A 25778-nucleotide genomic window follows, 5' to 3' on the forward strand; every position below is an offset into this window, starting at 1 on the left:
TTAAATGTTTTTTGAAATGACAGCCTATTTTGAATGCAGTGCCTGCTGTCCTTTGCATTTTTTCAAGGCTGGCATTGGAAGTGTTTTGCAGATACATTAAGAGCCCATGGATAAAGTATTAGTGGGGTGGGTGGGTGTTTTGCACAGGAAACTATCTTTAAAAAAACTACTAGATCTGAATACTAGCTGGTCGAAACATGTGCAAGTCACCTTTCACCCTCTGTAAGAGAAAGCAGAACTGTACAGTAGTCTATAACAGGTGTACAGTTAAGCACATGCAGATTCCTTATTCCGTACTGTTACCAGCTTTAAAATGACAAAGCACTTTTATTAAAAGATTATGAAACTCAGACTTAACACACAAAGGGCAGAGCAGGATCTTACATGGACCATGTTGGTGTTAAGCCAACCCACCCCGCCCCAACCCATTTATGTGAGCCTAAATAATCTACATTGCTTCTCTCCTCACTGCGGTCTGTGCTGATAAACTGCTCCACTAAATACTATTTCATTTCGTTTAAACCAAGGGCTGGAGTGTAAAACCGCTGTTTTGAAATCGTATCTTCACCAGTGGATGCAAATTGCTTATTTTGCATCACCCACAAAAAGATATGCGAAACAGCCTTTCACACTTGGCACACTCCCGTTGTTATTTTACTGTCATCAGCCCCAACTAGCATGGTCAGTGGTTAGAAGTTGTGAGTACTCCAAAACATCTGGTGAACACCAGGTTGCACAAGGCTGCCACAGACTGTATCCATATGCTTTCACCTGAATGAAGAGGAACCTCAATTTGCTTTGGTCTTTGAGTTTTTTTTATTTTTCGGGGAGGGAGAGAGAACAGACAAGCCAAAAGCATTAAACAACGACACCTAAGAAGTCAGCGTAGCAACAGAAGGATGTGGAGTCAAGCGAATGATTATTTATTCTAAAAATGGAAGTTTTTCAACCTACATATGCCAGAATTGTTAAGGAAAGAAAGTTACAGATGTAAACAACCACACAGTTACATGTTCAATGGCAAAACCCTTTTTTACTGGCCATTTAAACGTTTTACAGTTCGTAAAAACATTTACAGCCTCCGTTTCGCTTGAGCTTTCCATCTACAGCAACTAAGACATACAATCATGAAAAACACTAACAGATTTTAAACAGGCTGATTTTTTTCTATTTTTTGTCATTTTTACCATTTCTTTTTTTTCTTTCCTTTTTTTTACAAAAATGTGCAGAAAAAAGAAGACATCTACTAAAGTTGCTAAGATCTCTCAGTCTGATGGTCTAGGATGCGGCAGTTTTAGTCATTCCCTCCCCCCACACAAAAACACACACAGGAAGACAAGTGTGTGTCATTCTTTTGAGATTCTACTTTTAAAAAGGACCATAGCTCCAAAAAGCTATTCCACTGAACAGCATCAGCAACTTCTTGAAGTGATCCCCCGGAGAGGCGTGACCGAGGACCTTCTTGCTTTCATCAAGGCTGCTGGCACTCTGTATGCTGGTAATCACGCCCAAGACCAACTTTCCACAGCATCAATCTATCACGCTCCCATGCGAGTGTTCAGTTAATGAAGCTATCTGCGTATGCACACTCTCTCTCACACACAACCCCTTCTTCCCCAGAAGAATATTTTCTAGTGGCCTGAAGCATGTAAAATACCAGTTAATTTTGTTATAAAAACAGTTGTCACACAACCACACATTCTGAATACACACATGCACGGAGATAGAAGAATCCTGCTTCTCTCTAACTCCTATATTTGAAAAAAAGACAAGGGGGCGAGGAGGTGGCTATTGCCCTCCACATTCCCTCCCCACCCCACATCAGCCCCCTTTTCAAATGACTTGGCAGGCTCCCCACTTCTGTTCTGTCAGGCTGGGATGCAGGAATGAGCATTCTTAATGGGGATGGAGACAAGAACCGTTTGCAGAGGCTGGAAAGAGAATTCTTGCGTAGCCAAAAAAACCAAATAAAATAAATTTAAACCCAACAATCTAAAAAGAAAAAAAGTGTTAAAATTTCAAACAGTGAATCACAAGGAACAGAGGCAAATCTTCAATCCCTGTGTCTGGGAATCAGACATAATTTAGTCAAGCTGGAAACAGGTGGTACCAAGAAACTAGGGAGCATTTACACAATGTGTCTCAAGGAAGAACATCTTGTTGTAAAAAGTCCCCCATCATTCTGTGGAAGAAAGCCTACGATGAAGCAAAATAAATCAACCCATAGGATGGGGAATAGGTCCCCCTGCCACACACATAAATGCCCACCCACATCCCAGAAAGAACAGCCACTAGACCAAAGAAGCCTAAGATTTTCTTCCATCTGCACAACTGGACAAACATGGAAGAAGATGCTTTAAGAATTATAGCTAGGCACACTAGTGTGGTTTTAAAAAAAGAAAAAGAAAAGAGGAAGCATCAATAGAAGCCTCTAGGAACTGAAAAAAATAATTAAGCTTCATCAAAGGGCCAGGATCAAGAAGCCAACATTTTTCAAGGACACACACACACATACACACCTGTCACCCCACCCACCCCACAAGCGCAGATCCTCTTCACCCCTCCCCATGTTCCTATTTACACAGGCTACCAGTTTATCAAAACCACAAGGACAGAACACCCCCCTTCCCCCACAATGACTGTATAAAACCAGTTGGTATTCTCAGCACTAAGCTTCTCAAAAGGTGACAGTTACATGCTTGCAGTTTTGCTTATATACATGTTAGGTGCTAACAATGAGAAGATCCTGCAGAAACCCTGAGAAAAATGTTCTTTCCACTCCACTTAAGAAGAAAAAGGGAAAAAAAGAGGACAGATACTATAGAGATGGTGAGAGGGCCAACTAAGCCTTGGGAGGAAAGGAAGGAGGGTGCAGGAAGGGCACCCAAGGCAGCTTGCTTTGACCAGGGAAGAACTTGGGAACGTGGCGAACTAAACTCCTGCGCTTCCTTCCATCTGATGGGTCACAAATAAGCAAGCCGCTGAGATTTCAAGGTGAGGCGCCTGCAGAAATAGGGAGAAAGCTCAAGAAAAGCCTCTGTGGCCTGAGCGACACGAGGTCAAACAAGCCTCCTGGCAATTCACTGTCTGAAAATATAGGCTGAACTCTGAAAAGGAGGGAAAGAGGAACATCAAGACCTCTCTTGTTCGCTCTTGGTGGCTACAGAATGGGGAAAGGTTTCCTTGGTTCAACTAGAAGGAAGAACATTCATGCCGCCACCACCCCGGCCTGGAAAAACAGAGTGACAATGCTCAGGAAGTGATGTTTTCTGCACGAGTAAGGAGAAGCCAAAAGTTGTATCCCATCCCCTTCCCTCCGCCCAAACAGCCACCCGCTTATCCCTGCATGCCCTCATTTGCGCCTCCCCCCTTGCCATGTGAGCCCTGCACCTCCCTTCCCGTCCAGCTGCTCTATGATGTCATGTTTTCCTGCCCAATCACAGACAGCGCTAAGTGCTGCTCTCCTGTTTGCGCAAACGTTTTGATTACAAATGTCTAAACTAGGTTTGAAATGTTTTTTTTGTTTTTTTATAGAATAAGACAATATTCTTTTCAACAAACTTTAAAAAAAATTTACAATTTCTTTTTTCTTTTTTAACCTCCCCCCTCCCCGCCCCCCTCAACCCTGCTGCCACTTTCCCCAACAGCCCCACATCCATTATGTTGTGTCTTGGGAAGTGACAGACACCCCGCCCCCCAAATAGAGCCTCGCTGGTTGGCTGAAGGGTGGAGATGGTTGGGGTTTCACCGGTACCCCTGGTATCCTCCATAGTAGTTCCTGTAGTATCGGTCTCTGTCTTGGTAGTAGTTCTGCCACTAAAAAAAAAAAAGGACAATGAGAGTTGTTATGCTGCTCGTAGGATATGGGTGTGCTCAAGACCATAGGGCCTCTCATCTCCTACGAAAAACAGGTTGGGCACCATTCATGTTATTTACACGCTGATAGAGTGAATGCACTGGTGCCCTCCAGAGGCTTTGGACTCTGGAGGGCACCTGGTTTGGGCAAGGTTGGAGTACAGAAATAATGGATAATCTAAGACAGGCATGTCCAACAGGTAGATCATGATGTACTGGTAGATCACTGGTGGCTCCCCTAAAAAAAGCTCAACATTTTACCTACTCTCTGAAAAAACTCAACAACTTTCACCCAAACCCTCCCAAAAGGGGGTAGATCACTGCCAGTTTTTAACTCTGCGAGTAGATCGCAGTCTCTTGGGAGTTGGCCAGCCCTGATCTAAGATAAACAGTCCTATCGTAGAGGTGAGGAACTGAAGTGGTGATTTTGAATAATGCCATGTTGTTGCTTTGAAAGCAGAGGTGGATTAGGAACCGAGGCTCCCTACATCAATCACCTATTTCTCACCCTCCACCTCCTTTCTTACTCCAGTCAAAGTGAAAAGTTTCTCTTAAGAAATCCTGGAACCAAGACTTCTTGTACGCGGAGCTTTTGTGGTCTGGAATGCCTGAAAGTCAGCCAATCTCCTCCCACCATGAAGGGGGCACAGATATCACTGGCGAGCAGCTGAAGAGAGGATACGTTTGGATGCAACACTGCTGGAACCAAAGCAGACGAGAGTTCCAGCAGTAGTTGTCTCCAGGAGCAGAGACAGTGAAGTGCGAAAACCACTATTCTGAAAGCATGGGACTGTGTCCAACTAGCTTCTGTCAGAGCAGGTCCTCTGACCTAAGTTAGCCGTGTCCATTCATTTCAATAGGTCTACTCTGCGTAGGACTAACATTGGATACAACTCATGGTATGCAGCCTCTTACCTCTCGGTTGTAGTCCCTGTAGTAGTCTCTGTATCTGTTGTACTCATAATCACGCCCGTAGAACCGATTGTAGTCCCCCCTGTATCGATCGTAGAAGTTACGATATCCCTGTAGATTGAAGGAGCAGATAAGATGCAGAGACATATACCTGGCACTGCCCCTTAACATATAACCTGTTCAAGGAAAAGTGGCTAACCTCTGGCCTTCCTGGAGTTGCTAGACTTCAACTCCCATCATTCCTAGCTACTGGACACACTGGCCAGGGCTGATGGGTGCTGGGTCAGCCACTATTATTTTATTATTCTGTTTATATCTTGCCCTTCCTCCCACAGGAGCCCAGCGTGGCTTTAGAGGGCAACTGGAAGAGGATTTTCTTTGCATGCAAAAGGTCCCATGTTTGATCCTACATCTTTGGAATAAGGCTGGACTCTGAAACCCCATACACTGCCAGTCTGGGAAGCACAATATTGAGCTAGATGGATCAGTGGCCTGACTCTCGTCTAAGGCAGCTTCCTATGCTCAAAGGTCACTAAAAGGAACTCACTTGAGATTTCACAATATGGAAGGGGGGAAAGTGCCTTCCTGATTAAGAGTATCAAACCTAACTTATCAAACTTGGGCAAAGACAATCCAAGGGGATATACTTACACCTCTGTTTCCAGGCTGCCCCCAGTACTGCTGCTGCTGCTGTTGCTGCTGCCCATAAGCCCGATTGTTGTAGCCTCCTCGGCGTTGGCCACCAACTGGGGGGGGGGATGTAACAAAACAAAGATGTGTCAAGACAGTAGTGCCAGCTTAAGTGAAAATATTAAGTGCTGAACAGTCAATCTGGCATCTCTCTCTTTTTTGTGTGGAGAAGCAGTACTTGAGTCCAGGGGGGCAGGGTAGCTCAGGTGCATTCATTTTTTTAAGGAAACATAGACCAAAGATGCAAGAGAACATTTGCCACCTACGAACACATTAGGATCAGCCAAAGCTTTTTCCTGCAGCTTGCTGGGCAACCAAACCTCGCCCCACTTTCCTAAATTCACAAGGGGCATGGTGTGGGGAGAAGGACAGAAAGCTGACAACTAATACGACCCATCTTATGCTAACTGTGCCTATGTCTCCGCAAATGGTGTTTGAATCACCACCCACTGCCCCAATCCAACTCCTCCCAGTCCTCTACTCCAAAGCAAGGTAAACTGTGACCTCCCCACCTCCCCATGCGTTGACCCACCTCCCACAGAGCATTAGTCTACTCACACAGCAGCCCGGGAGGGTGCTGCATACTTGGATGCCTGGGCTGAGCTGCCAAAAACAACAACAACACCACCACCACTCTCTGAGAGTTTTGAAGATTTCCAGCTTTCCCCAAAATGACTACAAATGAACGCCTGCTCTATTGTGGAAGCTACATTTTTGTTATGCGCTTGAGAAGAAGCTATGGAGAAGCAGTGGAAGCGCAAAGTAGAGGGTTAAGTAGCAAGATCTGACAGATCAGCTGGTATAGAGCCAGAGGTGGGAGACAGAAAGAAGCTAGACAGGTGGGGCCCCCAGAAAGCAGCTATGCAAAAGGACGGGGGGGGGGGGTAACTCAAGATGAACCACGCTTGACAGGGAATAAGGATTTGGGGTATTTCAAAATTGCTTGTGGCTATGTGATCCAAATGAGAAATCTTGCCTCTGGCTCTTTTTCTGCTGGTAGCTGTCTTTTGGAAAAGAAAGGTGGGAGATAATACATTATAAATTAACTGAGGGAGCAGATGCCCCAGGCTGTTGCTCCAGAAGGTGGAAACAAGGCTTATAATCAAGGGGGAGGGGGAAATGAGACTGCTACATAATGGGGAGGGGGAGGTGATGAAAGCTTAGGACAGGGGTGGAAAAATCTGTGGCCCTTCAGATGTTGCTGGGCTCCCAACACCTCCATCCTCCCCAGCCAACATCATTTGGTAAAAATGGTCACTGGACAGCCGAGCAAAGGAAGCACCATGAGGTTAGTCTGAATGTGACCCCTAAAACAGACATCAAGCCCACAGATGTGACTTAATGGATCAAATGAGCACAAATCTTTTATGTTGTGAACTGCTCTGAGACTGGTAGGTATAGGGTGGTGTACTGCTACTTCTACTAATCCTATATAATAAAGTCCCTGTGTCTCTGCATCCAGATTCCCTGTGTCCCTTTGTCCGCACTAATGCGCATGTGCGCCACGGACACAGGGACTGGACGAAGAGGCAGGATGTACACACACGTGCGTTCTCTCCCCCCCTCAACCCTCTGCCTCCTGTCCCCCTGCAGCGGCGGACCAAGATGGCGGCATCGGGCTCCGGGGCCACGGCGGGTCCAGCTCCCGCTGCGGGCCGCAGCCCCAGAACCCGATGCCGCCATCTTGGTCCGCCTCCTCCTCCTCCTCCTGACAAGCCTACCTGGCCCGTGGGAGGAGCGGCGGGGCCGCGGCCTTCCCTCCCTCTCTGCGCTCGGCCGCGGGACACGACGGGAGAGCACTTTGTTTAATTGCGTTTCTGGCGCGCCCCGCGGCCGAGCGCAGAAAGGGAGGGAAGGCCGCTGCCCCGCCGCTCCTCCCCTCAGCCGCCTCCCGCCTCCCGCCTCCCTGTGAACGTTGTCCTTCCTTCCCGCCAGTCACACAAAGCCCCCTCCACCGGCGGAGATGTGCGCCAAGGGCCCCAGGGTTTTCCCTCCGTTCCCGCCCACCCGCCCGTTGTTCCTGCCTCTCCGGGTGGCGCGGCTGAAGCGGCGGCCACGGCCCTGGCTTCTCCTATAGCCGAGCGCCGGGGTTGCGATCTGGCCTTGCCGCTGCCGAGAGACGCGCTCTAGCACCCGTTATTTTAATGGGCTTCAAGATACTAGTAATACTGTGTTTCTCCAAAAATAAGACACCGTCTTATATTTATTTTTCCTCAAAGAAACACACTATGGCTTATTTTCAGGGGGTGTCTTATTTTTTTCCTCCTCCTGCCGCGGCCGGCATTGCTGCTGCGCCTATCACTATGTCTTATTTTCAGGGTATGGCTTATATTCCTTGAATGCTTTAAAATCCTGCTATGGCTTATTTTATGGGTATGTCTTAAAATATGAAAAACAGGGGAATAATAAATCTTAGTAAAAATCTTAGTAAAAAACTGCTGCAGCCAAGTCCTCTAAGTGTGCATACAATTATCTTGCGTGGTCAGAAATTATCACAAGTACCCTAAACTCCAAAGGGAGAAAGCTAAACCCACAAGGAGCCAAGAATGAGCTGAACAGGATTAGGGGAGTCATTTGGGCAAGAGTGAAGCAAGTGCTACTCTGAGAGAGCCATGGGATTTCCTTTGGGACCTGGGGAACAGGAAGCCCACAGCTGTCCTCAGCAAAAAGACGAATGTAGTGTGTCAGGAGTACCTCCAGAGAGCAGCCCTTGCTACTTGCAAACCCTCACCATATCCCTGGCCGCGGTTGCGGTTCTGGCGGTTGCGTTTGTTGCGGTTGTTGCGTCGGTTCGTTCGCTTTTCGGAGGGTGGGAGCAGTTTCTTGGCCTCTTCCTTGTATTTGGTGACAAGAGGCTGGGCCTCCTCCTTTGCAAGCTCTTGGTACAGGACTTCATCTATGAAATCACATTTCTCCGGAAGAGAGAAGTTGGCTGAGATCACAGGGAAGGAGGAAGAAGAGGTAGTGCAGAATCATTAGAGGAAAGTTCTTTTCAACAGGGAAAACAAACCTCAAGCCCCACCACCACCACCACTTCGCTCGTGTTCCCATAGACCCTTTCTGCAGAGGCTACCTTTCATTTCCAGCATCACAGACTCAGGCACATCTTCTCCTTCAGCTTCCTCCCTCTGCTCCAACCTGTCTTCCCAGTTTTCTTCAGTGGGAACCAACACAATCACCTTGCGCACAAAACCCTTGAAAGGGAGCAGCTTCCGCCGTTGCCCAGAATTGTACACATTACACTAAAAGGGAGAAAACATGTGTGTCTTAGAGATGGCTAGAGCACCTCCTCTCAGCAATGGCAAAAGTCATTAAGGGACTCCCTGACACCACAGCAAAGCAGGAATGAAAATGAACCAAACATTATGGTCGTTAATGATAATCAGACTTCTAGTGGTCAACCCAACCTTTAGGCTCAGAGGCAGGAATTGTATGGTGATAGTTTAATTCATCTCTCCACATTGTTCCAAATGTTAAGAACTCATCTCCCGCCTTGCCCTGTCTTATTTTTTGTAAAACAAAAACAGAGATAATGGGCTAATGCTGCCAATTTCTTCAAAAGTCCAAAACAAAACAAGCAGCACGCAAAGGCACCAGATTCAATCAAGTTTCAATCAAGTATTATATAGCCTCAAAGACTATAAAGACTGGTTTGCCTTTAATTTGTACATGCTATCTGTTTAACGTTTGATTTTGGCTCCTGTGTCAGCACTTGTATATGGTTCTCTTATTGTTTTCTCTTTGGATTAATAATACTTGATTGAAACTTGATTGAATCTGGTGCCTTTGCGTGCTGCTTGTTTTGTTTTGGACTTATTTTTTGTAAAAGCACCCTCCTCATAACCAGTGGTGGGGAATGAATGATGCCAGCACAACTCTCATCACTCTGACCATGTTGGCTGAGGCTGGTAGGAGCTGGGAGTCCCAACTACACCTCAAGGGCCCCATGTTCTCCATCTGTGTCTTAAGCATGTATTTAACGGAAGGCTTTTATTTGCCCTTTCCAGTAGCTTCTTCTGGTCTGATACTCTTTTCTGGATGTCACCGCCATCACCATATGCTAAGCCTTCTCCTCTAACAACATGGAGAAGAACAGGCCCACTAAAATGTTGTGATAAATACCCTTTGTCATGTATCCAGTCATCAGAGAAATCCTGTTTGTCAACTTGCGTGGGGACTGTATGAATACTTTGGATTTTCTAACTTCATTGCCTACCTCCTTGGAACTAAACCCCCTCAGCACTTATGTAAAAATACCTGATCGAGAATGAAGTTTCGCTTTGTCCTGGGGGCAATCTGGACCAGTTTACTAACACAACGGGCAGCTTGCTGAAGCAGTTGGTCTTTAGCTGCAGTGTCCAGTACCTCTTCAACTTCAGCACCCTTTGTCTGATAAAAGGGGTGGGGGTTATGAAGGAGACAGAACAAATCAAGGAGAAATATGTCACACACACACACACACCACAAGCCACTACTTTACACAGTTAAGAGTTCAGGAACTGACAATAGGGATGTTATTCCAGGGCAATTCCGTATTCCAGGGTGTCTCCACTATACTGCCCTGCTGACATTCTTGGGTTGTTTATGGGTTCTCTCTTAGTCTTCTCTAAAACTCTGTCTGTCTTCTACGGAGAAGTGAGTTCAAAAAACTCTTGCTTTTGCTTGCATAGATGATTATGAAGGCGAGATGGCCAAGTCAAGGTTTAATCTGCAATTACCCCACTCCAATTTGCTCAGACCTCAGATTAACCCTCGAGTATACACAGACTGAAAAGTGGAAGTGACCTCTGACTTCTTACCCTCATTTGGCAGAGAACAGTGCCTGTCCCCAAGATGTTGTAGCGCTTATCTTGATTCTCCTGGATGTGCTTCCGTGCCCAGTGGGTTTTCCCGCATCCTGGCAGCCCAACCATAAGCAGCACCTAGAATGGGGTGCAGGAAGAGAGTAAGCAAGCCCACAAATTTAGAAAAGTTAAAGGGGCACTGGTGCTAACTGTGCTGTTGGGCCATGCAAGTGCCTGTTAAGATAGCCGTTTCCAAAGCTCCATTAAGATTTCATCTTTACTCTGAAATGCCTTTCAACGCAAGGGGGTTAACCACAGAGGAGGCCCTCCCTTACCACTGCCCCTCCCTGCCCTGCAATTATAAGACACAATTTTCTGGACGCTTTCAATACATATCCCCTTCCTGGGAGATGCCCTGCCCCCAGGCTGATGAAAACACAGGATGGAATAGAACACATAAAAAAGACTAGGGCTAGGGAAAAGAAAAAAGAGGTGGTTTATCTACCTGGGTTTGGAGGCACATTATTCCCCCCACCTTGACCACAAGCTATCTAAGGTCACATCCACAACATACATTTAAAATTCCAATTCTTGCCCCCTTCAACAAACTACAGTTCCCAGGATTCTTTGGGGGATGTGGGCTAATTTGGATTTAAATGGAATGTGTGGATGTGACCTAATTCACCAGAATTAGGTAAAAGACAGAGTCTTCACCACTAGATTAACCATTAGAGTTGAAAGATTAAGCAGCAGCATCAGAACACTGTACTATTGGGACGCAAGCGAAGCCCCTCTAGGAACTGAAACATGGAAGTCTGTTTAATTACCTCACACTCTCCAGGGGTTTTGGGTGGCAGGGGAGTGCGCACTCGATCCTCAACAGGGACGGCATGGATGAAGATGAAGTCCTCAGGAACCGGGCAAAAAGGCTCCTCTTTCTGGCCGAAGTTCAGCTCCACGACACAGTTTTTACACAGCACATGCGGCAGAAGAGCTCGGTCTCCGAGCAACTCCTTGTTGATCTGGAAGGCCACACCTAGGTCCTCCCCATTCTTGGAGAAGGACAGCTCCACCTCTTCACTGTCAAAGTTCTGTAACACAGGATACGCAAGCATGTGACCGGCAAGTCCCTGTGGAACGGGCACACACACCTTCCTCACACTGTCACATGCTTTCAAAGCCATGTTCTAATAGCCTCCTGAAGACAAAGCAATGGAAGGCAAAGCTGGCTTTTAGCTGCCCTGGTTGAACACCACAGCCAGTTATGGGAACGTTCTAGTAAGAAGCATTAAGGCAAACCTCGTGACGGCACATGCAGTGCACGGTTGTCCCCTGAACGGCACTGCATCAAGGAAAGGAGCAGGAGTTAACTTTGTGTTGTTAGTTACACCTTGGCTGTACAGAACCTCATTTTCCCCTACCCCGGCCTACTCCGAAGATACCGAAGCGGCCCCTCAAGAGCCGGCCCGAGGCCTCGCTCACTGCACTTACAGCAAAGCAACCGATCACATCATTCTCCCCAAAGGGCTGACCAAAGTCTTCGAATTGCCCATTTTCAGCCTTCAACCCTCGTCCATCGTAGCCATAAGAAAACTCATCCTCACCTAGAAGAGAGCAACACTTACTATGGTGACTTCACCTTGAGAACTACGATTTCTTCCCCCAGGCGGCGCCAGCTTAGTTGCGCTGCATTGCTGCAGGAAAGGAGGTACTGCTTACCTAGCTGTGAACGAGAGAGATCAACAGACCATCCAACGCGAAGCAACTGGTTCTCTGTGGACCCTTCCTTCAGCGGGAGGTTTTGTGTCACCTAAGGCAGATCAAGGGGCGATGCATTAATAATTTTTTGTTCTACACTGTGGATCACCTAGGCAACATTTGTTATTATGCAACGTAAAAGTAAAATAAACTTAGCAACAATAGCTCAAGCCTCAATTCCTTGGCAGATGAAATTCATCTATCCAACATGCAACACTCCCTCTCTCTCTCTCCCTCTCTCTCACACACACGTGTTGTGTATACACATATACATTTATTGGCCCTGAAGAGTTGGACAAAACACTTTTGTCATCGTTATAAGCTGTTGTGCAGGCCCAACTAGCAATAGGAAGTGAAGGAATGGCAACATATACTTTGTTAACTTGCACCTCAACAACCTTCACAGAAATGAGACTCCACTTCCTTTAAAAACAGAACTGTGGAGTAAGAGTTGTATCCAACAATAAAAATCAATAGACCCAGGTTAGTGATGTCTATTAATATCAATGAGCATACTCTGAATATGACTAACATTGACTCTTAAATGTCCTCTTTTTTTTTGCTTTAATAGATCTTTCTTGAAAAGTAATGTTTTACAAAAAGTTTACAGAAAAGGAAAAAAAGAAGAAGGAAAAAACATTATCATTTCACCACCTAGGCAATTATATACATCAAAATACTGCCCTTGACTTCCCGTCACCATCTGCAACTTGTCTCCTTTATATTCTTCATGTACTGACATTCCTCATCAAAATCTAGTTATTCTTTTTTGTACATAATAAAGCTTATCCTACCAGATTGTCTGAGTAATTATTGTATGCCCATCAATGCAGCACTGCCATGAAGATTCCTTCCCTGTTGTCGGTTTCTTGCATATAATTCCTGAACTTTTCCCACTTTTCCGTAAATGCCTGTTTGGATTTTCCCTTTAGATTATCTGTTAATTGAGCCATTTCCATAAAACCCAATAACTTGACTTGCCACTCGCCAACTGTAGGGATTTTATCTCCTTTCCAGTTGGCAGCTATCAACCGGCGGGCTGCCGCCGTAGCATACAGGAAATGCTCTCTATATTTTACTGGCAAATCAGTATTCAGAATTCCGAGGAGGAAAGCCTCTGGTTTTTTAGTAAAATTGAGCTTAAGCATTTTTTTCAACTCCTCGTGTATCTGATTCCAAAACACTTTAACTTTACGGCAAGTCCACCACATATGTATCATATCTCCTCTTGCCTCTCCACATCTCCAACAGACATTAGCTATGCTTCTATACATTCTAGACAGCCTGGAGGGCGTGAGGTACCACCGGTACATCATTTTATACATATTTTCTTTGATCGTATATGATACCGTGAAGTTCATATTGCATTTCCACAGCTTCTCCCATTCCTCCATCATAATTGCATGGCCAAAGTCCTGGGCCCATTTTATGATGACCTCTTTCACTGCTTCATCCATTACTTCCCACTCAAGAAGGAGGTGGTACATTTTAGATATTATCTTATTATTACTGTTCATCAAATCTTTTTCTAATCTGGATGTTTCTGAGTTAAATCCTATTTTTTTATCCTCCTTAAAGACTTCATTCAATTGATGGTAATCTAACCAGCTTACTAATTCGTTTTTTAGCTCATCATATCCTTTTAATTTGAATTGTTCGTCATCCTTGATCAGCAGTGATCTGTATGTAGCCCATTTATCCTTGGTAGTTTTTTTCCTTACAGCTTTGGCTTCCACCGGCGAAATCCATAATGGAGTTTTGGGCTCCAAAAGATTTTTATATTTCGCCCACACTTTATAAAGAGAGCCCCTTATTATGTGATTACTAAACCCTCTATGTACCTTGGTCTTGTCATAGTATACATATGCGTGCCAGCCGAACCTTAGATCAAAACCTTCTAAATCCAACAGACTGGTTCTCTGGAGCAGAAACCAGTCTCTTAACCACGTGAAGCAGGCCGCTTCATAATATAGGTTCAGATCGGGGAGACCAAATCCTCCCCTCTCTTTACTATCTATAAGCAGCTTGTGCTTAATTCTCGGCCTTGCTCCGTGCCAAATAAATTTAGAGATTTCCTTCTGCCACTCTTTTATACATCCTGTATTTCGTATTATTGGGATGTTTTGAAACAAAAAAATCAATTTTGGTAATATGCTCATTTTTATTACCGAAATCCGTCCCAGAAATGAAAGTCTCAATTTGCTCCAATTAGCCAAATTTCTTTTAATTTCTTCCCATACTTTGATGTAATTATCCTGGTATAAATTGATGTTTTTGGGAGATATCCAGATTCCTAAATATTTGATTTTGCCACAAAATTTTAATTGAGTTAATCGTTCAATTTCAATTTTCTCTTCCGTTGATAGGTTCTTAGCCAGCATTTTAGTTTTTGAGTTGTTCAATTTGTACCCCGCCACCTTACCAAATTCCTCTATTATTTCTAACATCTTACTTATGCTTTCCTTTGGGTTCTCCGTGGTAACTATTAGGTCATCCGCATAGGCGCGTAATTTGTACGTCCTCCTACCGAGTGTTACTCCTGTTATTTCCTTTTCATCTCTAATTTTATTATTTAGTATTTCCATCACTAAAATAAAAATTAAGGGGGACAGGGGACACCCCTGTCTGGTCCCTTTATGTATTTCACACTCGTTAGAGATATTATTGTTTACCAACAGTCTTGTCCTTTGCTTGGTATATATTGCTTGGATTCCGTTACAAAAGGACTTCCCAAACTCCATTTGTTCCATGGTGGCTCTCATAAATTTCCAAGAAATTTGGTCAAACGCCTTTTCAGCGTCGACCGCTATTAGGGCTCCTGGCTTATCAATTCTCATGTCTAGATATTCAATAATATTAATAATATTTCTGATGTTACTCTGCATTAATCGTTTTGGAAGAAAGCCCACCTGGTCCTCATGGATTATTGTTGTCAATACATTCTTAAGACGATCCTAAGATAGAGGCAAACAGCTTGTAATCGTTATTCAATAACGAAATGGGTCTGAAGTTTGATGGCAAAGACAAGTCTGTTCCCTGTTTTGGAATTAAAGTTAAATAGCTTTCTCCCCATGTTTGGGGCATTTCGCCCTTTTCTAGTGCGTTATTCATTATCTCCTTTAGTGGGTCTGTAACGATTTCCTCAAGCTTTTTGTAATATATTGCCGATAGCCCATCGGGACCTGGGCTTTTCCCTAATTTGGCTTTCTTTATAGCTTGGCTGATTTCGAATGTGGTGATCCGTGCATTTAAGTCTTTAACATACTCCTTGGGGATTGTCCCCAAATTGTTTTTTTCCAAGTATCTTTTTACTTCTTCATCAGTTTCTTTACCTTCACTATATAGTTCCCGATAAAAATCCAAAAATATTTTTTCAATCTCTTTTGGGTTAGAAGTGTAATTATCACCAAGTTTCATTTTATTAATAATTCTCTCGTTTTGTCTATTTTTCAATTGCCAGGCAAGTAACTTGCCTGGCTTATTGGCTTGCTCGAAATTCTTTTGCCTCAACATTTTTAATTTCCACTGGATGTCTTCTTCTAAAATCATTGAATACTGTGTTTGTAATATTTTTATGTTTTGTTTAATTTTTTCATTCTTTGGGTTTTTATCGAGATCCACTTCATTTCTCCTTATTTCCTCCCTAAGTTTTTGTATCTTTTTTTCCTTTTCTTTCTTTTGGATTGTTGTTGTTGTTTAGTCGTTTAGTCGTGTCCGACTCTTCGTGACCCCATGGACCATAGCACGCCAGGCACTCCTGTCTTGCACTGCCTCCCGCAGTTTGGTCAAACTCATGTTCGTAGCTTCGAGAACACTGTCCAACCATCTTGTCCTCTGTCGTCCCCTTCTCCTAGTGCCCTCAATCTTTCCCAACATCAGGGTCTTTTCCAAGGATTCTTCTCTTCTCATGAGGTGGCCAAAGTATTGGAGCCTCAGCTTCACGATCTGTCCTTCCAGGGAGCACTCAGGGCTGATTTCCTTAAGAATGGATAGGTTTGATCTTCTAGCAGTCCATGGGACTCTCAAGAGTCTCCTCCAGCACCATAATTCAAAAGCATCAATTCTTCGGCGATCAGCCTTCTTTATGGTCCAGCTCTCACTTCCATACATCACTACTGGGAAAACCATAGCTTTAACTATACGGACCTTTGTCGGCAAGGTGATGTCTCTGCTTTTTAAGATGCTGTCTAGGTTTGTCACTGCTTTTCTCCCAAGAAGCAGGCGTCTTTTAGTTTCGTGACTGCTGTCACCATCTGCAGTGATCAAGGAGCCCAAGAAAGTAAAATCTCTCACTGCCTCCATTTCTTCCCCTTCTATTTGCCAGGAGGTGATGGGACCGGTGGCCATGATCTTGGTTTTTTTGATGTTGAGCTTCAGACCATATTTTGCGCTCTCCTCTTTCACCCTCATTAAAAGGTTCTTTAATTCCTCCTCGCTTTCTGCCATCAAGGTTGTGTCATCTGCATATCTGAGGTTGTTGATATTTCTTCCGGCAATCTTAATTCCGGCTTGGGTTTTTGGATTACACTCTGATTAATAAAGAATCCTCTAATCACTGCCTTTCCGGCATCCCATACCGTCGTGATAGGGGTTTCCTTATTTAAATTAAATTTAAAGAATTCTTGAAGAGTCTTTTTAGCCTTTTCAATTATTACTTCGTCATACATTAGGGATTCATTTACTTTCCATCTTTTTAATCCAGTCACTTCTTTATTTATCCAAACGAAAACAGGGTTATGATCCGATAGAGTTCTGGGCTGAATTTCGGCTTTAGCTATATTTACAGTCAATTCATTAGGAATCCAAATAGCATCGATCCTGCCTGAGGTTTTATTCGGCTCGGAAAAGTGTGTGTATTCTCTTTTCATTGGATGTTTTGTTCTCCATGCATCCTTCATGTGCATTATTTCCATCGCTTGGGAAAATATTACCGGTAATTTGTTTTGTTTAGAGCTCTTACCGTTCTTTTTATGTGATCTGTCTATATCAGGTACGGTGACCCCATTTAAATCTCCTAACAGAATTGTCTTCTCTTCCACGTATTCTAATAATTTTTTCTCCAATTTTTGATAAAATTTCTTTTGTCTCTTATTTGGCGCATATATTCCTATTATTACAATCTTTTCTCCTTGTGACATAATTTCAATGATAACTATTCTCCCTTCCGAATCTTTAAATAACAGTTTGGGTTCCAAATAATTTTTGGCATAAATTACCACACCCCTCTTTTTCTTAGTTTTGTCAGCCGAAATAAATTCCTGCCCTAATTTTTTATTAGAAAGCACTCTTATATGTTTCCGCGTTACGTGGGTTTGCTGAAGACAGATCACATCAATTCTTTGCCTAATTAGCTCATGTTCTACCTTATTTCGTTTTGTCTTTTCATTTAGTCCGTTCACATTCCAAGTCAAGAATTTAAGATTCATTCCTTTTTTTCATAATAAAGTAAACAAAAGTAAAAAATATATAATAAAATAAAAATAAATTAAAAAAATGAATGAATCTTAAATTCTTGACTTAAATGTCCACTTCATACCAATGTGGAGGGGTCCAAGCAGCTACACTATGCCATTCACAATGAAGAACAACTCCAGCTGCAGTCTGTTGAAATGATCACTCTAGCTCAGACTACACTTGTTGCTGAAAACTCCAAGAAGGCTCAATGTGGATTATGTGTTCCCCTGAGGAAACATCCTTACCTTTGCTTCAAAGCAGACCTTCCCCTTTTTCACTCCATGTGTGCTTCTTGCCCCAGACCACAGATTAGGGAACTTCTCAGAGAAGAGAGGCTGGCCTCCATAGCGGTCCTTGGTAGCTCTGAAGTGGAGATCGGATGTATCTGGGCACAAAAGGAAAGCAGGTTGCATTTAAAGCCAGCATGTGTGTGATGTCTGCCATTGCAAAATAATTTCAAAAGAGAAACCTGGGATGTGGATCAGTAATCAGATTTTGAGGCTTTCTGTAATCCTTTTGTTCATAATGACTTCTAAACTCCTAAACATATCACCCCTTGTTCCCCCACTCTTGCTGAAGTGCCCAAATCCTCTCAGGTTAAGTTACAAAAAAGGCATACATTGTAGTGAAAATACCGGTAGAAGGGATTTTTTTTCCTGTTGGGAAGGACATGTTCCCTCCAGGGATAATTAAGAATCACATGCTGATGTTGGGGAGCAATCTGAACAAGTAGGAGGCCAGGATTGACACCTCACTGGAGGAGGAACACTCTTGTAAGAGGACTAAATTCATCACTTGTAAAGGGCTTTCTTTCACACCTTCCACTGCTCCCATTTTTGCTTCTCCCAACCCTTGCCTTATACAGTGAAGGAAGAAATGGGATAAAGACTTACAAGAATTTGAAATAATGAATCTAGGTTAGTTATGTCCATTCAATTCAAGGAGTCTACTCAGAGTTTGACTAACATTTAATACAACCCCAAGTCTTTTAGGTTTCTATACTATTTACGGTTGGCAAACTGATCACAGTTATACCAGGGCTTGCTATCTTGCTTTTAATATTTTTTTAAAAAATGAACAAAACAAAAAACACAAAAACTTTCAGTTGCAGCCTTACAGCAGTCCTGACTTTTCTATGAAATGATACTTAAATTTGTCATTACACAGTTCACACAGCATACAAAATAAGCACATACAAGTGTCCAGGATCACAGCATTCTCATCATCCTCTTCTCTAGCCTCCTCCTCTGGTGGTGGCGGAGACTTGGATCTATATTGAATATAAAGGAACAACCAACAAGGTCACGTTAAAAATGCATCCAGTAAAAAACTGGTATCTGGAGAAAACAAAGCAATACCGCAAACACCATGATACACTCTCACATCTGCTTGCCCTTCTTCCTGATTTAGCATTATTTTCAAACCAGATATTAAAACAATCTCTAGGTAATCAGAACAAGTCAGGTTCACGATCCATGTTCCTATGTTATTTGACTTTGATACTTACAAGAGTTTGTTTCAAAGCCACCACCCTCTGGTTCAAACACAACACTAAGCCACAAAAAGTGGCTTCTGCAAAAGTGAAACTAAATTCTGCCCAAGTCCTCCTCCCAGCCATGTGGGATGAGAGAGTGTTTGTGTGTGAAACTGATGCTTTGCTTGCGTTCATTCACAAAGCACTAAACCCACAGTTTGGTGTTCTGTATGACCTTCATTGGCCACCTAACATGAATTCCTGGACAAAATGACCCACATCTCACCGGCTATTATATGCTTCCTCTCGGAACTCATAGTAAGCACGGCCATGCTCATCCTTCTCATCCCGCTGTCTTTTTAGTCCGTGGCGTTCTCCATCTGGTCCAGCCTGCTTTGCTTTCTCATCATCCTCATTTGCTGTAAGAAAACACAAGCACAAAAACAAAAGAGATTTTGTTGAACACAAACACACTTGCATGTATAAGCCCCTTCTGGCCTCTCTTACCTTGGAATGAAGCACACATAAGGTGTTTATCTAGGACTCCTAGGGTAGCCTAAATCCCCTGTGATCAACCTAAGGGAAATCTTTATAAACAAGCCTTGTGCCTCCTTTTTCGCTAACAGTTAACCATAGATTTAGTGAGGCTCCTGGAAGTCAAAGTGATATGCTTCATTTTTCCATTTTGGCCTGTAGGCAGAAGTCTTACATTTTCTGATTCTCTCAAGCCTCCAGTTCTTTAGCGTACCTTTTATTTTACATCTACATCAATAAGGTCTGCAGGCTTTCAGTAGCATTGTGCCTGATGCAGAAGATAGGAACAAAGCCTCCACATCTGTAAGACTGATGTAGGCATGTGTTAAGTACTGCAAATCAAACTTATGGCAAAGATGTGACACACCCTGAGCCCATATGTAGATCTTGAGGGTATTAAGTAATGTGTGCCTAAGGATAAATTCCTATTTCTTCCTTTCATGTTAACTGCTACTCAACGTGGCCCACGCCCCCACAATTTTCTCATCAAAAACAGGGTCCAACGTATTTCCTATTTCTAAGGAGAATGAAGCATATGATAAATATCAGCATTATTTCCAATACGTTAATTGCTTTGTCAAGGAACAGCATAGAGCTAAATAGAAAGAAAGACCATTTACCTCAGAATAGCCTATTTCAATAATGCACCATAACATGCCTTTTTTAAAAAGCATACACTATTTCAATTTGCAACCATAGACAGGTAGCAAAAGTAGTGCTAGCAAACAGCAATAAACAACCATACAACTGAGGAGCCACACATGGAACGGCTATAACATAAGTCTATGCATGTTCTTCTAGGAAGTAAGCCCAGCTATAGTCAATGAGGTTTATTTCCTAGCAAGTGTTTAAGATTGCAGCTGCTTACAAACTGAGAATACTGTTTATAGCTTTGCTAGGATACCAGCAGGTTTTTTTAAAAATAATAATAATCAAGGACAGTTTATTGCAGAAAAAAAAGAAAGTGAAAGCATCAGAGGCTGAGAAGTCTGATGTGCTTTCCCCTAAACACACATTTGGCAGCAGTACTGAATAAAACACTTTCAGCAACCTCTAGGCCCAAGACCATGGCACTGCACTACATCAGTGTACTTAATAGATCTTCTTAGCAAACTGATGGCCCACAGTAGTGAGAATACAATTTACAGGTACTAAATTCAAATCACACCTTTGCTGTGAACTTTTATACATTCTTATACAAGCTTCACATCACCACAACAAAATGCTAATGTTCAGTTATTTGAACACGTAAAATGCATAATATATTTATTATGCATTTATTATGCAAAATTACTTTCTTGTGGCAAACATTCAGAAATTGATAAATAGTATAAACAACCCTCTCTCTCCTGTCTACCAACTGTAGAAAATTGAGTAATAATTATAATTGCAACATTACTAACATTTATACACACAGTCCATCATAGATGAAACTTTAAAAAGAATCTTACCAGCAAAACAAAACGATCCCTGTCCATAGGGAACTAGCCCTTAAGAATTTAATCTAGTAATTTAGACTCCTCACAAGTGTTTCACACACACACACATATTTTTTCATCCCACTCCTCCTCTAAGAAGCTCAAGGTAGAGTACATTACCAACATTTTTTTCTTACAATAGCCCTGTTAAGTAGGATAGATTGGGAGAGTGAACAGCTAAAGGGCAGCACTGAACTTCATGGCTGAGTGGAGATTCAAATGATGGACCCCCTAGTCCAGTGGTTCTTAGCCTTTTTGGGGTCACAGACCTCTTTAAGAATCTGCTAACTATTGACCCCTTCCCCAGAATTTTTTCCCGAAAGACAATTCTCAAAGTAACAGGAAGTAAAAAAAATTAAAATATTCTCTTTATGTGCCTAGTTCACAGGGGCCCCCTGAAGCCTATCCATGGCCCCCTTGGGGGTCCATGGGCCACAGAATAAGAACCCCTTGTCCTAATTCAATCTCACACTCCTCTACTCCAAGACTATCTCTCATATCTTAATAACCTTATTTACACCAACCCTGACAAGGTATACCGTAGTATAAAACCCATATCCTGGAATGGAAAAAGAGGCAGGGCAGTAAATATATTAGTACTACAGCCATAATTTAAATTAGATATGTCCTGACTCACACAATTTAGCCACTACATAGATTATTTATTTATACTAGCCATTAATGTGCACTCCTCTTTGCAGGAGCTAATTTCTTCTGGACCACTGCCTGCCTGCCACTGACTGGGATTCTTGCAAAAAAAATTTTTTTACACACAATTAAGTTCTATCGACTTCTACTATATTTTTACTGTATAAAAAAAGAGGTCCCTGCCCTGAGGAGCTTCCAATTTAATATTCAATTCAGGGGGAGGAAAGATGAGAAACAAGATGGAAACAAGCATCAACAGAGGAGAAATAGGAGTTCAGTTACTATTACAGTGATATATATACAGGAATGGCTAAAAAGTAGGCCTACCATGACTAACAGAGCTGTAACACAGAAAATCTGGTGAGACAGTAGAATTGTGACATTTCTATACTAGGTCAGCTACATATAAATTGCACACTGGCTATTCACAACAGCAGTTAATTGGTGATTACACCATCTTCTGCAGTTATGAATTTACCTGTTGGCCCACAATAAACCTGACAAGTATTTTACTTTTCCTCTACAACTGGGCCATTAGAGATCTACCTACCAGAATACACTTTAACTCAAAAGCTAATCCTATTGTGTTAATTGAGAGCTTACTTCTGGGTAAACTGCACACAAAAATACAATTCAACGGCCAAAATCCTATACATTTCCCCCACAGAAGCAAGATTCACTGATTTAAAGAGGGCTTATCCACCACTAAAGCTGCAACCCTGTGCATCCCATCACTATTCACATTGATTTGCAGGTTAGCACCATCAATTCGGAAGACAGGAGTGCCTGGCGTGCTCTGGTCCATGGGGTCACAAAGAGTCAAAGTCAGACACGACTAAACAACAACAACACCAATCCAACACAAGTTAATTGCAAATAAAAGATGCCTAGGCTGTGCTGTAGCATAGCTGCCCTTCAGAATGCCTCACAACGATAAGAATGACAACACAGGGTAACAACAAATAAACACAGCATTAGTGGTAACATAGAGAATAGGTAAGATATTGAGGATGCCATAGTTAACCACCTCTCGACAAATAGGTAGTAATAATGACGGCAATACGTAGGTAGAATAAACACAAAGTGGTATCCAACTTTAGTGATACATAGGGTAGACCCAGTGGAATTAATAGACGTTACTAACTCGGGGCCATTAATTTCAATGACCTTAGTTTGCAGAACACGGTTGCATGCAACCCTAATATTACAACGTATAAGTAACAATGACAATGAGGATGCTGATGAGAAACAAATACAGTAAAGACACGGGGCTTTACTGTGTGTATCCGTATCCGACGTCAGCCATGCTCTGAGAAGGCCCATTGAAACTTCTGCTAAGTTCATTGATCCGAATGGTGCACTTCAGGAACGGCTTTCGCCCATGAAATCAACGGACTGGGGGGTTGCATCCCACGCTCACCCTACTCAAGAGTAGCCCCACTGGAGTTCGTCGACACGACCTGAATCTGGGTCCGCCCGTTTCAGCTCGGGGAGGCTCCTGAGCGAACTTCGGCCCCTTAACCAGAGGCAGCCCACCAACAACGTAAGCAGGAGCTTTGCCTGGCGGCCAACAGCCGCGATGCGAAGCGACCGTTACATTCCCCCCCCCCCCAGCCCAGCCACAATTCCCGCCTTACCCTCTTGCTCGGCTCCCTCCTTGGCCGCGGCCTCTCCCGCCGCCTCCTCGCCAACCCCGCCGCCGCCTCCTTCCTCCTTCGAAGGCGGCTGGGCGCCGTTAACCCCGCCGCCGCTGCCGCCTGGCTGAGCCTGGGCCTGGCCTTCGTCCTGCTCGCCGGCCTGCTGGGGCTGGGCCTGGCCGCCGCTCGCCGCCTCCCGCTGCTGCTCCTCCTCGTCCGCCAGCAGCGCTTCTTCGTCCTCGTCCTCCTCCTCGTCCTCCTCGTCTTCTTCGTCGTCGGCGCCGCCCTCGTTGTTTTCGCCGCCGCCGCCTCCCAAGCGGGCCCTGCCGAGGCTCTGCCCGGCCGCCGCCGCGGCTGCCGACTCCGCCCCGGCCTCCTCAGGCCCGGCCGCCAACATCTCGGCGTCCAAAGCCTCCTGGAGCCGCTGGGCCAGCTCCACTTTCAAGCCGCGCGAATCCAGGCCTCGCCGCCCGAGCTCGGCCCGCAGCTCCGTCACCTTCAGCCGCTTCACGTCCATGGCGCGCGCGCTCCGCGGATGAGGGGGGGCGGAGGGAGGGGGGAGGAGGAATTAATCGAACGAAAGGCGCTCCGGAGGGACTGCGCCTGCGCGGTGCTCTCACGCTCGCTCGTTCTTCCCTCAGCGGAGGCCTACACCCCTGCAGTCCGAGTTCGGCGCGCGCGCCCGCGCCTGCGCCGTCCAGGAGCGCTCCCCCTCGACCACCCCGCAAGCACGGCTCCCCCGCCCTCGACAACTTCTAACGCGCAAGCGCAGCCTGGCGAAAATGGCTGCTGCGCAGGCTCGGTGGACGACAGGCTAGGCAGCGAGGCACATCGCGCAGGCGTGGATAGCCAGCAGTCCATCGATTAGGGCAAGCGGCAGAACCACGCATGCGCTTCGTTGCGGCGCATGCGCGCTTGCTGCCCCTTCGCGTCCCCGCCCTTTCCTCTTTCGATCCCACTATGTATAGTTTTAAAAGGTTCCTTTAGTCCGCGCGGCCTCGGTTGATTTTTTTATTTACTGAAACGATCTGTTAAGCACCCCTTTTGCTTTGAACTGTGCATGCGTTTTTCCGCGCCTACGTGCACAGTGATAGATTTTGGGCGGGCAGCTAACGCCCGTTGGGGCGGGCGTATTACAAGAGGGGAATATGAATTTTTCAGATTGGCTGAAATTCACCAATCAGAATAAAGAGCTCGCAGAGTTACTCTGCCTATGAACAGTCCAAGCTGCTTTTTAATTGGGCGGCTTCTCGCGAAGCTTCTTATACTTTTTACCTCAAATCGAGGGCGCCGCCATCTTGCCCTTAAAAGCCTCACATTAAGAAGAGAACAGTTGTTTTATCTTGTTGCCCCTGACAGCGACTCTTACGTTTTCAAAAGTTGCATACAGATGCAGCGTGCAAATTGGAGGTGCTGCACCAGTTGAATTACTACGTGTTGGCAACTCTTAAAAGACACAGAGCCCTTGCCAGTAACAAGGTTTATTTATTGAATCTTTTACATTCCACCTCGCTTGATCCCCCAAAGTGCGACCAAAAACACACAGTTCTGTACAGTAACACGGGGACTCTCCCTTTCCCCCCCCCCTCACTTCATCACCTGCAAGCATTTGCTTCTTTATTTCTGAAGGTATCTACCACGTATGCTGGGAAGTTTCATGCTTTGTGGATGTGCCTGTAGTGCATCAAGAAATATGTGAAACAAAACAGTGTCTTGGGTCGATTTGGTAATATCATTAAAAAATAGACTGATTAGGCCCAATCTACACAGGTTGGCGGCAGGACACCATACACCGTCTTCAAATGTTCCAGCCATGTCAGTGGCAGAAAATGGGCATGACTGGCAGCACAATCCCATACCCTTCAACATTTCTCCAATGAAAGTAGGGACATCCTATTATTATTATTATTATTATTATTATTATTATTACCCAACCAACTCTGGGCTGCTTCCAACAATAAATAAAAATAAAAATTAAACATTTTAAAAACTAAAGGTCAAATAACTCTATACCCTCCAACATTTCTCTGATGAAAATAAGGACATCCTAAGGAAAAACAGGACATCTATATGATACTTACTGTTTATATAATCAGGAAATGCAGATCATTTTACATCAAAACTATCTGATTTGGCTTCACCTCAGATTACACATCTATGTCTGACCAGACATTCGGATAAATCTTTCAGTTCATGGCAATTTATGAAATACCGGTACCCTTTGGTATGAACATTGCTATAAGTATATTCTTGTCCAGGGAGGGTGGAAGGGAATATAATGTTTGTTGTTATTGTTCATATACGCAAACATTTTTGAAGCAATGTTCCATACATTAGAACAGGCATCCCCAAACTTTGGCCCTCCAGATGTTTTGGACTACAATTCCCATCTTCCCCGACCACTGGTCCTGTTAGCTAGGGATCATGGGAGTTGTAGGCCAAAACATCTGGAGGGCCGCAGTTTGGGGATGCCTGCATTAGAAGATAGCCTTAGTCTCCAATTATTCATCTAACCCTTTTTTTAAAGCCATTGAAGTTGGTAGCCATCACTGCA

The 25778-nt window shown here is 44.1% G+C and overlaps 1 protein-coding gene across 1 annotated transcript; it reads right to left on the reverse strand.

Annotated features, from left to right (window-relative positions):
• Positions 1-826: 826 nt before the first annotated feature.
• Positions 827-23840, reverse strand: HNRNPUL2 (heterogeneous nuclear ribonucleoprotein U like 2). The gene is made up of 14 exons (XM_035097939.2): positions 23225-23840; positions 19214-19346; positions 18650-18723; positions 17699-17838; positions 11961-12051; positions 11733-11845; positions 11069-11332; positions 10257-10379; positions 9715-9846; positions 8531-8699; positions 8189-8389; positions 5419-5513; positions 4771-4878; positions 827-3816 (listed from the first exon to the last, which is right to left on the reverse strand). Exons 1-14 carry the CDS (start codon positions 23739-23741, stop codon positions 3745-3747), a joined length of 2232 nt encoding a protein of 743 aa, XP_034953830.2. The 5' UTR covers positions 23742-23840; the 3' UTR covers positions 827-3744.
• Positions 23841-25778: the final 1938 nt, after the last annotated feature.

The sequence above is a fragment of the Zootoca vivipara genome, chromosome 17 (assembly GCF_963506605.1).
Source record: "Zootoca vivipara chromosome 17, rZooViv1.1, whole genome shotgun sequence".
NCBI classification, from domain to species: domain Eukaryota; kingdom Metazoa; phylum Chordata; class Lepidosauria; order Squamata; family Lacertidae; genus Zootoca; species Zootoca vivipara.

Bases quoted from the DNA above. Each gene is read 5' to 3' on its own strand.
- HNRNPUL2 (XM_035097939.2), bottom strand. From the start codon at position 23,741: ATGGACGTGAAGCGGCTGAAGGTGACGGAGCTGCGGGCCGAGCTCGGG. The intron at 11,333-11,732 runs GTAAGTGCAGTG...CCTGTGTTACAG, and splicing joins ATGTGATCGGTTGCTTTGCT to AACTTTGACAGTGAAGAGGT. The intron at 8,700-9,714 runs GTATTTTTACAT...TCTCCCTTTTAG, and splicing joins GAAACTTCATTCTCGATCAG to TGTAATGTGTACAATTCTGG.